The 12,766-nt window shown below is 46.2% G+C and overlaps 1 protein-coding gene across 9 annotated transcripts in view; it reads right to left on the reverse strand.

Annotated features, from left to right (window-relative positions):
- CPAMD8 (C3 and PZP like alpha-2-macroglobulin domain containing 8) overlaps positions 1-12,766 on the reverse strand; it is a 57,819-nt gene that overhangs the window by 42,923 nt on the left and 2,130 nt on the right. For 5 of the 9 annotated variants that reach the window (XR_005704097.2, XM_040086734.2, XM_040086733.2 and 2 more), the window contains exons 2-17: positions 12,472-12,623; positions 11,189-11,211; positions 10,162-10,327; positions 9,984-10,036; positions 9,490-9,507; positions 8,501-8,555; positions 8,248-8,361; positions 7,841-7,925; positions 7,458-7,566; positions 6,573-6,800; positions 6,266-6,436; positions 5,761-5,889; positions 3,333-3,522; positions 1,599-1,783; positions 1,367-1,516; positions 1,103-1,264 (exon numbers count right to left, since the gene is read on the reverse strand). Coding sequence is in view for 8 of the 9 variants with exons in the window: in XM_040086734.2 (XP_039942668.1) it covers positions 1,103-1,264; positions 1,367-1,516; positions 1,599-1,783; positions 3,333-3,522; positions 5,761-5,889; positions 6,266-6,436; positions 6,573-6,800; positions 7,458-7,566; positions 7,841-7,925; positions 8,248-8,361; positions 8,501-8,555; positions 9,490-9,507; positions 9,984-10,036; positions 10,162-10,327; positions 11,189-11,211; positions 12,472-12,623 (1,990 nt within the window). In the remaining variant the exon portion in view is untranslated. The remainder of the gene's footprint in view (positions 1-1,102; positions 1,265-1,366; positions 1,517-1,598; positions 1,784-3,332; positions 3,523-5,760; positions 5,890-6,265; positions 6,437-6,572; positions 6,801-7,457; positions 7,567-7,840; positions 7,926-8,247; positions 8,362-8,500; positions 8,556-9,489; positions 9,508-9,983; positions 10,037-10,161; positions 10,328-11,188; positions 11,212-12,471; positions 12,624-12,766) is intronic. The other 4 variants (XM_040086736.2, XM_040086737.2, XM_040086735.2 and 1 more) reach the window with 2 other exon arrangements.

Genomic DNA, 12,766 nt, shown 5'->3' on the forward strand with positions numbered 1-12,766 from the left:
CCACAGGAGAGTGAAATATTGGAGTTTAGCTTATCACAGGGTGAGGAAAGAGTAGGTTTGGGTTTTAGTATGGAAGTGAATGGGGGCAAGATGAAGGATTTGGGGCGTTGTCTCCTGCTTCTTCTTTCTTCTTCCCTCACTCCATTTTCAGCAGTGATGGTGGCACAAAGTAGTTTAAAGAGATTGGGTCAAAGTAGAGATGACCTGTTTAGTATAAGTGATAGGTATTGGCAAATAACGATAAACAAGGAGTATGTAGCAATTAGTATAAAAGATAGCGACAGCCCCTCGCGGGAGGAGTCGAGGAGTCACCAGATGCCCGAGCAGCTGCACAGACCTTTGTTGGGCACTGAGAAAATTTTCAGATAAGAAATAATAAATGAAGCGCGCAACCTTGAAAAATCAGAACCTGAGGACTCCGTCTCTTTCTTGTGTTTGGCTCAGAGCTTTGCAGAGGGCAAAAAGACTCTGGAACCACCTGAACCTCAGGAAAAAAAAACCCGAGAGGGAGATGTTCCACCCAGGGGAGGAGCCCAGCATTCCCAGCTGGATAAAACCTGGCATTGGGAACAGCAGCACAGCCTGTGTGCACTGGATTGCCAGAGGAACCCCGGATCCATCTCAGCACCACGGGAGCTTCAGAGGAAAACTGCACCCTGCTCCAGGTACAGGATCATCTCTGCTCCAACAGAACCACACCTGTCACTGCAGAAGGACTGGACTGGACTGCTCCCAGCACCCTGACCAACAGGAGGTCAGGTTGTATTCTGACCCTGTCAGTGTTTTCTTTTTTTTTTTGTACTACTACATTTTTATTTTTAATATCCCTAGTAAAGAGCTGTTTATTCCCATATCTTTGCCTGAAAGCCCCTTGATTTCAAAACTACAGTAATTGGGAGGGAGGGAGTTTACATCCTCCATTCCAAGGGGAGCTCCGGCTTTCCCTGGCAGACACCTGTCTTCCTCAACCAAGACACTACCCACCCCAGAGAAACAGCTCTGCTGTGGGGAAAACCCCAGTCCTATGGAGCTGAAAATCCCCCTGCAGACACGAAAGCACAAAAGAGGCACTGCAGGGAGAAGGGAGGCTGCTTCTTCCTACTGTGAAGGCGAAGCGAGCGTCCTTGGTGACGTCCCAGTGCCAGGGGAACACAGAAGATCGGCGGCGCCGACGCGAGGACATGCCGGGCCACCAGAAGTGTCCTTCCTCCTTTGGGGCTCCAAAAGCATCCGACACATCGTACTCTGCAAGCTCCTGGAACACCTGCAGGGAAAGGGCACGGGCTGCTGTCCTGGGCTGCGCCCTCCAGGTGGGTGAGGGTCACAGGAGCCGGGAGAGGACCCCAGTGCTGGCAGCTGCCTCTACCTGGCTGGCTGTCAGCTGGAAGCCTGTCTTGAGCAGGTAGACACTCTTGTCCACCGTGGCCACACAGACACAGCTCCCTTTGGCAGCTCTGACCTTGATGTCCACAACGTCTCCAGGCCTGGTCTCGTTGGCTGAGAGCGCCACGGAAACCTGGGGAGGGAAATCCCGTTAAATCCCACAATTATCCCAAAAGCCAGGGAGTAACAAGTAAGCAGCCCTTTGTCTCCACTACCTGGTTCTCAAAGGAGGAGTTGACAGTGAACTGCAGGCTGTCTGTGACCCCCTCTCCGTTCTCCCTGACGTAGTACACGAGGAGCCGGCCCAGGGGAGCCATGGAGTGAACGACCGAGAACCTCAGGAAGGTCACGCACACCTCAACCTCTGCTGCAGGCGTGCTGGGAGCTGCTGAGACAGGAACTGTGGAGAAAAATCAGCTTTATTTATCCCAGTCACTGCCCCTCCTAATGCTGACAGGCACAGAACTTTCCATTCAGGACTTGCATTCTTCCCTTGCTCCTGTTGCACACCCTCTCGAGTTCAGAAGCTTTTCCCTTTTCCTCCTCTTTGTGAAGGGTAATTAACACTCATAACTTAATGAGCAGCATGGAGGAGGTGGGTAGGGAAGGACTACTCAGTGTTTTGTCCAGCCATGGAATCAAGGAAACGCACAGTTAAGTTACTGAGCCATTGAAAATAAACAGAAAATGTTGTCTATTGATGGAGAACGCTGATGAGAGGAAAGGAATAAGTTTGGAAAAGGATTATGCAGTTTATAGAGCAGAGAATCACTGGAGCTGTTAGATAGAATCACAGAATGGTTTAGGGTGAAGGGAACTTTAAAGATCCTCTACTTCCAGCCTCCTGCTGTGGACAAGGATTCTTTCACCAGACCAGGTTGCCCAAAGTCCTACACAACGCTGCCTTGAACCCTTCCAGGGACAGAGCAGCCACAAAGCCTCTGAGCAAACTAGAAATGCAACAGCTCAGAACAAACCTTCAGTGCAGAAAATCACCACAAATCCTAAATTACTGATTGCCAGGAGCTTGGTGGGTGGTTTCCAGGACAGCCAGGCTTTTCCTTTAGCACCTGTTGTATCCATCTTTCCAATCCCACCATTTTTTACCCTCTCTGCTCCCCAAATCCAGCAGATTTGTGGATCTTTCTGTTACTCCTCGTAACAGGAGCCTACATTTCCCTTCCCTCTGTTGGCTGTGTGATCTCCTTTATCAGTCCATTTAACTTTCTCTTTCCATCTAACATCCTCTGCTCAGTTTAAACTCAACCAACTTAAACAACTGCCCCAGCCCTGCCCTACACTTCCCTGCCACTCCACTCCAAGCAAATATTAGAGTTTTCTCAACTGACAAAAACTGCAGAAAGAACAAAGAAAACCTTCCAAGAGTTACCCCTCCTGGAGAATTTTTTTTTACGAGACTGAGGGATTTCACTATTTTAAAATTAATTTTTTTCATTTTCATAATCCATAAATTTTTAATGAACTTATTTTTCGTTCATTCTTTTACAAGACTGAGGGGCTTTCACTACTTTTCTTGCACAAGATTATCCCCATTCTCTAAGGAGCATCCCATCAACAAAAAAGCTGGTTGGAAAGGTTCTGCACAGAAAATGGGGGTGAGTTGGAAAGGTTCTGCACAGAAAATGGGGGTGAGTTGGAAAGGTTCTGCACAGAAAATGGGGGTGAGTTGGAAAGGTTGTTCTGCACAGAAAATGGGGGTGAGTTGGAAAGGTTCTGCACAGAAAATGGGGGTGAGTTGGAAAGGTTCTGCACAGAAAATGGGGGTGAGTTGGAAAGGTTGTTCTGCACAGAAAATGGGGGCGAGTTGGAAAGGTTCTGCACAGAAAATGGGGGTGAGTTGGAAAGGTTCTGCACCAAAAATGGGGGTGAGTTGGAAAGGTTGTTCTGCACCAAAAATGGGGGTGAGTTGCATTTCTGGTGCTGGCTACCTGTCCCTGGGAAGCGTGTGAGGTCAAAGTTCTTCTCCAAGGGTGTGGTGGCTCTTTTGCTCCTCTGCTGGGTGACGTTGCTGGGCTGCAGCCCCGACAGGACGATGTTCCCTCGTGATGCCACTTCGTAATGGAGGGTGAAGTTGCAAGGACACGTGGACTTCACTGCAACCCAGGCCTCCTCTCCCACCTGCAGGCAGGGAGAGAAAAGCCAAAGATCTGCTCTGTTGCGGGATTTTGGGTGGTAAAGCACAGAAACCTGCTTGGGTTCCGGGCCACGGGAGGTGTGAGCCCTCTCCCAGCGAATGGATGCATTGAAAAGTGTTTTATTGCATTTAGCACAGCTCTCAGGGAGTTTCTCCACAGTGAAAAGGGGCCTGTGTTCAGCTCTCTGCAAATCTGCAGGAGAATGAGCTGGGGGTTGTGTGCATTAATGAAACAATAAAGGAATCTCTGGAATCCTGAAAGTTAAGCCTTTTGGCACAGAGCAGCTGTCAGAATTGGTTGAATTTTAGACACCCCTTCAGTAGCCCAGCCCAAAAAAGGAAAGGCTTGGGTTGGGGGTGGGAAGAGATATGTCTTTGATAGTCTTTGCAGTTTAATTGTGATTACATTCATGTGGCAAATACCAGCTCAAACATAACCATGGAATGACTGGGAAGAGATCCAAGGGAAAATGCTTTCAAATTACACAAAGTCTTGGTAACAATTTGTAAGTTGGGCACTCAGGGAGGCGTCAAACACACAAATAAATGAGAAGAAACATTTTTTTTTTTTTTTTTTTTTGTCTGGGTAGCTCCTCTGATGCCTGCAATAGGCTCCAAAGCAGCACACCTGGGCACAGACTCTGCACCCAGAGGGGCTCCCCGAGTGCTGGACACCCCCAAGACCAAACCCCCCAAACCCCAAGAGAACAGACATCAGTCATGGGATTAGCACTAGTCCTGTCTGGCTGAGCAGTCATCACTCTGTGGAGCAGCAGGCTTCCCTAGGATCACAAACTGCTTCCTTCTGGGAGCTGAGGAGTGGCTGACACTTGTGTTCAGCAGGATTTCCTCAGCACCTTCCCCTCCTGTGTTCAGCAGGATTTCCTCAGCACCTTCCCCTCCTGTGTTCAGCAGGATTTCCTCAGCACCTTCCCCTCCTCACCCTCCTGCCATTTAAAGCACAGCAGCTCCCACATAAAACCAGGCAGTCTTGACAGAAAATCCCAAAGAAATATTCGGAAAAACCTCTCTTTTTTCAGCTCCAAGTGCTCTCCCTGCAGAATGCACACCTGGCACAAACCAAAAGGGCAGAACTGGAACACGAGGAGCTGCTGATGGTTAAATACAGTGAGAATGCCACAGAGTCCAAGAGGTGCCTTGTGACATCAAATATTTGAAGTATTAAGAATTCCCCAGCGCAAATGATGAAACAATTCATTAAGAAATGAATGTAGCTAATTGGAACACCCAGTAAGAGCTGGCAATGCATGGAAACAGTTCCCACATCAGCTGGTCCTCCAGCCCCAAGCTTTCCCACAGAAGAATTAGTTCTAATCAGGTTATAATAAGAACAATGTGTTCAGATTAGCAGTGTATAATCCCCTTTCCATACCTCAGGAAACTTTAAAAAGATTAATTAGCCATTAAACTTCCATGAAATGCAATGATTAAAAAACTGCTCTTATTTGGATACAAAGAGTCTGAAACCAACCTGAGGGACCTGCTGATAACAAACCTCAGTGTGTTTATTGCCAAAACAATAACCACTTTTTTTCCCACTGAGCACTATGCAGACCTTCAGAACATTTTCTTGTGTAAGAAGAAACCCTGAACAACTCTCAGAAAACATTATGCAACAGGAATCATGGTAAAATCAGATCTTTTCTCCAGGAGAGAAATCACAACAGCTTTTATAAGGCAGGATTGCATTTTTAGAGAGGCTCCTACAAAACCTACCAAAGAAGACAAGGAATCATGTTCACAGTTCAATAACTGGGAGATTGAACAGATCCAGTTGAGATTTAAACTGGAAGTTCCAGGGAGACTACACAGCCTTAATTTTGGTAATTCAGCCACTCCCACTAACGTCACTTCCAATCATTTTCAGCAAACAATCCATGTCTGAGCCTTACTGGAGGCTCACAGAACACATTCAAACATGAAAAATTGATTTTCCATGCCTACACCCTCCCCTCTCTGAACAGAAAGGGCTGGGAATGAGCTGCTGCACAGAGCACCAAGGGAGATTTGCTCAGCACCTTGTGTAGCCCACATTCAACAATTATTCGGGGGCTCAAGTGCACCTCCTTCACCCTTTGTGGTGGCAACAGTATCAGTTCGGGATCCCAGAATCAGGAAAGTCCAGAAATACTCAATTAGGACACAGTACTTTAAGCCAAGCAGTGCTGTGGTTTCCATGGTGGAACGTGAAGCCGACGTACCTGGAAAGGTTTATCTGGTGCCTGGAGCTGGATGTGACACTTGCTGGGCGAGTACCAGCTGCTGATGGACAAGTAGTTGGGCAGATACTGATCTCCAGAGGGTTTCCCATCAATTGCTGTCACTTTGGTCTTAAAAAAAAAATAAAATAAAATAAAAAAAATTACTCTGAACGTTATGCCTAGAAAGCTCATTTTGTCCTTTCTTAATCTCTACTCTCTTCTCCCATTTTATACCTTCCACCTTTCATCTCTTGACATCTTTACTCCCCAAATATTGGACCCCTACTACTGTGTTAAGCTGTATTTGGAGAAGCATCTTTTCATGGTGGTTATCAACATCAGCTCCCTTGGCAGCAAGGAACAAGCCAGTGCTTGCTGCGCTGCAACCCAGAAGCTGAAGCTAAAAGGCGGTGATTTCCTGTGTGGAGCACTGATTTCTAAAGTGCAGGTTTGACAAGATTAGTTACATTAAAGCCTGCTAATCCTATAAGGAGCTTTCACCCACCTCCAGCCAGACGTATTGGGCAGCTGTGGGGATGGAGGGGATTTCAAACTCCACCAGGCCATTCCTTGAGATCAGCTCGCTCGTGTAAACGTTGTCCTTCGGCGTGAGCTCGGCTTTGATTCGGATGGTGACTCTGTCAGCTGGACTTCCATCGGGGTAAGTGACTTCTACCTGCGCAGTGGGGCGTTCAGAGAACAATTTGCTTTAAGTTATCAACAATTCCAGTCAAGGACAGGTGAGGAAAAATCACTGGGATCAAACCAGTGAAAGCCTGAAATCAGCCACGTGGCTCTGCTTTTAATCTCACCTTGCCTTTGTAAGGCAGCCCAGGTTTGAACTGTTTCCTGGTGTCCTTGGAGTACTTGATATCGATCAGCTGCTTCTGGACAGGTGTGGAGTCATCAAAGGTCACCTGCTTGCTGCCATCAGAGCTGATCACCGTGGCCCAGATGCTGACAGTGCCTCGGAAGTGCTCGGGGACGTCGGCGGGCATCATGTCTTTGACACACACGTCAAACACGGCCGAGCCGTCCATCTGCCATGTGTGGGAGCACAAAGGGAACACGCATTTCACACCCCAGCAGGGCTCAGAAGCCAGGGCTAAAGCACAGGAACCTGATGGGAGTTTGCAGCAGGGATTTGGAAGGATTAGGATTGGAGGAAATTAACTGGGGAGCGGGTGAAGGAAGGAAGGAAGTTTCATTTTCCTCCCTTACCCATAAGTCTGGACCAACTCTGTCACCTCAGTGCCCTGCTCTCCTCAGCCCCATATGCTCTTAAAACAGATTATGCCAACAAATTCTTATCCCAGAATAACCTGAGTTGGAAGGGACCCTCAGGATCATCAGTCCAACGCTGTCCCTGCACAGACACCCCAACAATCCCACCCTGAGCATCCCTGAGAGCGTTATCCAAATGCTCCTGGAGCTCTGGCAGCCTCGGGGCTGGGACCATTCCCTGGGGAGCCTGGGCAGTGCCCCAGCACCCTCTGGGAAAACAGCTTCTTCCTAATATCTAAAATCATAAACATACCATGTAAAAATAAGCAATATTTTTATTGTGCTGGCCCCAGTAATAATATTTACTCCTTCATTTTCTGATCTCTCATCAGCAACAAAACAGAGCTGTGGGATAAATGTTAAAGATAACAGATTTGGTTTTTTATTACTGGTGAATCCATGGTCTCCCTCACCTGGGTGGTCTTGAGGACAGGGTGTCCCACTTCATGTCTGTAGTACCCAACACCATTTATGGTCATATTGACAATTAACTTCCCCGTCACCGGTTTTCCAAACGTGTATCTGAAACGCAAAGAAGATGGTTAATAACTTCCAGCTGGTTTCTGTTCTTCTGGTTGTATAAAGACAGCTACCACGTTACCTGCACATCTAGAAAAGAGTACCACAGGAAGTTTTCCAGATTGTTATTTTTACCAGGTTTTTGAAGGCTCTTACATCAGACAGCTTCTGATGATGATTAGAAATCATCTGAAAAGTCTGCAGCAGGTGGGATCCGAGCTCCAGTGACTGCGCTGCAATCCACAGCAGTGGAATTTGGCCTGGGACATGTTCCTACCTGGCATGGACAGTTCCTTTTTCACACAGTGAGAGGTCACGAATGTAGCGAGGGGGGTCGATCAGCAACTCAAACTTTGGCAACACTGCAGTGCAAAGAAACAGAGCAGAATCTTTTCAAGCAGATCTCTTTGGCCAGGTTATAGCAAAAGTCCCCACAGCTCTGGCAGGACCCTGGCTCTGATTTTTCAGCGGGTCAATCACCAACAGCAGCAAACCAAAACCACCTTGGCAAGGTGACGTTAGCAAAGCTCCCGGTTAGCAGCGTCTGCATCCCTGAAATACTTGGCTCTAAAGGATTTCTCCTCATGGCATTTTAAATGCACTATTTCAGGGGTTTCATCTCAAGTGAAAGCATTTCAGAGTGTCCTCTTCTTCCAAACGCACCCGGGGTTAGGGTCAACTCACCGTATTTCTGCACCTCGAAGGATTTGTTGTAGGTGTGCCCCTGCATCTCAGCAAAGATGAGCCATTCCCCAAACACTGGCTGATCAGACAGAGGAAAAGTCATATTGACAATGCCTGGAGAAGGAAAAAACACTCTCTGAACTCTGACACTGTCCAGCCTTCACCAAGCCTTGCTGAGCACGACTCAGTGGAAGCAGGAGCAAAGGCAGGTCACAGTACACAGAGGAAAAAAAAGGAAAATTCTGGAACTCACCACAACAAAATGGCTTCAAGTTGTTCCATTCTATCATCCGAGACCCCCGAGGATCCTGCAGAGCAGTTTAGGGATGAGAAACGTGGCAGTGAAAATGAGTATCACTCATACCCTGAGCTCTGTTTGCAACAAAGAACTTCCTTTTGTAACAAACGCTCCTCACTAAGGCTCAAATGTAACCAACACCTGTCAAAAATGTCCTGAGAACACCTCACCAGGGGGATTTGCTTTCTGGAATTGTTTAAGAGCTCTGCTTAAGGCACACAAGTAAAGGCTGACAAGCAGCAGATCCTTCCCCTGTCTTAAGACACCAGTCCTGGGTGGGATGAGCTGACCTCTGAAGACACTTTATTCCTAAAGGGAGCTTGTACAACCAGCAAGACAAATTTTAGATGACAAACTCAGATGAAATGAATCCTGCTGGTTTTGCCAGCATTAAATCTTCGACGAGAGTGAATCCTTCTGCTTTCTGACAGGTAAACATAAGGTTAATAATAATAATAATAATAATAATAATGCTGAACACAGCAGGAACCTCTCATTCACCTCCTAAGGAAGAAGACAGGAGAACTCTTTCCTCTCCATGAATTCCTGTTGCCCACAGTTCTCTGTTTGGGTGCAGAGGTGGGGGTGGCCCTGCTCCCTCAGCCCAGCAGAGGAAGGATGGGAGTGGATGGGTGTTGAAAAGAAGGGAGAGGGAGTGGAGCTGTCACAGTTATAAATCCCTGTGAATCAAGCCAATTCTTCTCAGGCTGAAAAAATGGGAATGGATTTCTGAAACTGAAGGAGAAAATAAGGATGTTTGCTGGTGATAGCAAATAAAACCAAGGCGCAGAAATCGGATAAAGACACAGGGATAGAGAATTGAATAGGTTAGGGGGGCAGAAATGGCCATAATGGAGAGGAAAAGCAAAAATTTATTCCTTCAAAGGCTACACAAACCTTGTACCTCTACAGGACATGCGCTAGATGGGCACACAGATACTCACCACCACATAAGCTTCAATCTGAAAGAAAAAAGAAAAATAAAAGGCTTTATGAAACAATGTTTCTGCTTTTTGTGATGAAGCGTTGAGTCAACATAAGCAAGGTGTGAGACCTAAAGTGACAGAGTTTGAACATCTCTTCTTTGCTAAGAGGTAGCCTGAGAAACACACATTTAATTCAGACATCTAACGGAAAAGTGATAATTTACATATCTGTGCACTACCTAAACAAAATGCAAGTCTCTGAAAAGTCCTTGTCTCTGCTCTGGCAGAGCTGCCTTGCTATTCACCAGCACTCCAAAACTTTGTCTTCTCCTCCAATAGGAATATGACTGAATGAAAAAAGCTAAATTACAAATAAAACAAGCTCTCACAAGCTATGCTTAAATAGGTTAAAAATCCAGTTCTGTTTCTGCGTAAGTGCACATTTGAATAAAATGCAGGCTACCAAGTGTTCCATCACCTTGCACAGTGAGAAAGAAAACAGTTTGCTTTACCCTGTCGTTGACCGGCCTCAGGTCAGAAGTCACCATAAAGAGGTTGATCAGCACTAAAAAAGGAAAAGAGGGAATTTATCAGTCACCAGAGCTGAAACTGAACAGAAGAGCTCATCCTAAAACTACCCTGGAAAGCAGATATTTGCAATATCTGGCAAATTGTCCAGGATGACTTTACCTTTCTGCTTGGGTTTGTAGACAGGTTTGTCAGTCTGGATGAACACTGAGGAGCCCTTGCTGTCGATGGTGACCGTGGTGTAGTTGTGGAAAATGTACCCTTCCTCTGCCAGGTGCCTGTTGCCCCAAACCTTCAGGTGTGCTTGTCCACGAAGCCCTGAAGGCACCTAAAAAACACACCAGGAGGTGAGGAACGCACAGAAAAACATTTGAGCTTTTGGGGAATGTGATTGACACTGAAGTCAGCAAGAAGAGCCAGCTGCTGCGTTTTGGTGGAAATCTGTGTTAGCAGGGAAAAGAAAATTAAGGACATGCTAGATTTTCCACAATATATAAACTTCCAAGGAGGTAAATTCATGCTGAAAACACAGCAGGAAATTCTCTTCTGCCCTTTATCACTCAAGAAAAGTGATGGTTGATCCACAGAAGTGTGTGTAATATGGGGAAATCAACCCACAGCTCTGCCAACAGAGGGGAAAAACCCCAACAACCAGCACAAAAATGGCCCCAAAACAAAAAGTGCGTGCATGTACATGTTCGGCCAGTTGCTCAGAGAAAAAAGTATTTTAAAATTACTTCAGATTAAAAGTGACAAAGTAAAAAATCTGATACCATTCCAGATGCAGATCACAACAGTGTATTTTGTTTCATCACCCCCCTTTAGCATCCCAAAGATGACAAGACCAAATTAAGTCCAAATTAAGAAACCCAACACTTTTAAGGGCTTGTTCTTCTAGTCCAGCTCCATTTTGCCAATATTTGAAGTCATAACCCCACACAGAATTCAGTTCTGCCATTCTTAGGAAATAACCCCAGCACAGATATTTATATGGAGGCACAGGGCAGTGATTTTCTTTAGTGGTGTAAGGGCTTGGCAGGTGAGCTGTGATGGATTGAGCTTTGTTTTCACTCTCCACTTCTCCTCTGGTGAAGGCTGTGTCCTCCTCAGTGTGTGCCCCAGAATGTGACATTTATTTGCGCCAGAGAGCAATGCTTGATGGAAACTTCTCAAAATAATTGACACTCACCTTCAGCTTAATTGTTCCTTTATCTAAAATGTGAGAGAGAGAAAGAGGAAGAGTTATTCTCAAGGTAAGGCACTAAGATTTCAGATTTTTTCAGTTGAGTGAAGGAAGATCCCACACCACAGAGCTGCTCCCTGCAGCATCCCTTTGCTATGATTTCACCTGCAGCAATTTTCCTGCACTGTGTAAAACAGTCTGCAGGGGAAGTCAGACCTGGCTGAGCTCTCCAAAATAAACCTGGTCCACATTTAGTTACAACTTTTGCCCAGTGTAAAATGCAAAGTGCTCTGTGCTCGGTGAGCATCTCCAAGACATTTCTGTGCCTACAGAAGGGTTTTGCTGTAAAAAGGACCTGGCCTCTTGTGGGACTCAAACAATTCCCAGAGCAAACACTGATGGGATCTGTTTGGGTTGCTGGACACAGCCATACCTAGGAGTTCTCAGGGGCATTTGCTGTCCACATGTGCCAGCATCACTCCCTTTGAATTGCTTTGCAATTGTCAGCCACTTTCAAAGACATCAAGGGGAGGACACAACCAGGGACAATCTGTTCCAAGAAACGGAGTGGCTTTCATAAAACTCCCAGTTTTAACATACAGAAGGGTTAAAACATGAGGGCTAAAGAGCCTGATTGCCTTGGCTACACCACAGCTCCCACCACTACTGACAGTGGTACAACAGGGCTACTGGACTTCACTTTCACCAGCGTAAATTCACTCGGTGTTAAGTTGGATATTATCAAATCACATTGATTTTATTCACAGGACAGAGGTATCTGGCTTGGATTTTAAAGATTTATCCAACTACACGAACATTACTACCACCCTCAGCAGCACCCAGCCCTGAAGATGGGGACATTGTGTTCCCAGCGCTCCTTTTGGAGAGAAGAAATTGATAACGATATAGACTTTATATTTTTCTTTAAAATAAACTTATCTTATTTGTTATGTAGCCCCCCCCACTGATAAATATTCAGGCACCAAAAGGAAGTAGAACCACTATAAATATTCAGGCACCAAAAGGAAGTAGAACCACTATAAAACTCTAGAGTATCGGTTCTATTGGGTGTCCGTGTGTCTTGGTGTTCCAAAGTTACCAGCTTTATGTGTTTGAGATCACACACAACAAAAGCACATCAGTGCAATCAACTGAGAAGGTGCAGCAGCAGCAAATCAATTTGTTTGATTCCATTAACACCTAAAGCAATTCTTCAGGGGATATCAGCGTGCTCCCACAGCACCTCAGCTCATTTATGAGTTGCCAGGTTCAGGACTCCAGGAGCTCACCCAGCACGGTTCCGTGGCTCCGTGACACCGTCTCTCCTTTGACCACCAGCTGGATCTGCACTGTGGTCTCCTTGGCCGAGTTGAAGATGGTCACACTTATGGCTTCCTCCACCCCAGAGCGGAAAACAGAAGGTGCTGCAATCAAATAACCCCTGAGGAGCACAATTGGGAGTGGTCAGTCAAAACAGGGTCGCAAGAGTGTTAGCTTCATTTGGGAGCCAATTTTTGTGTAGCAAAAGGGAAAGAACAAATACTCTGTGATGGATTTGCCCCTGTGGGGTCATGTTTGTTGTCA

Source organism: Hirundo rustica, chromosome 26 (genome assembly GCF_015227805.2).
Source record: "Hirundo rustica isolate bHirRus1 chromosome 26, bHirRus1.pri.v3, whole genome shotgun sequence".
Classification (NCBI taxonomy): domain Eukaryota; kingdom Metazoa; phylum Chordata; class Aves; order Passeriformes; family Hirundinidae; genus Hirundo; species Hirundo rustica.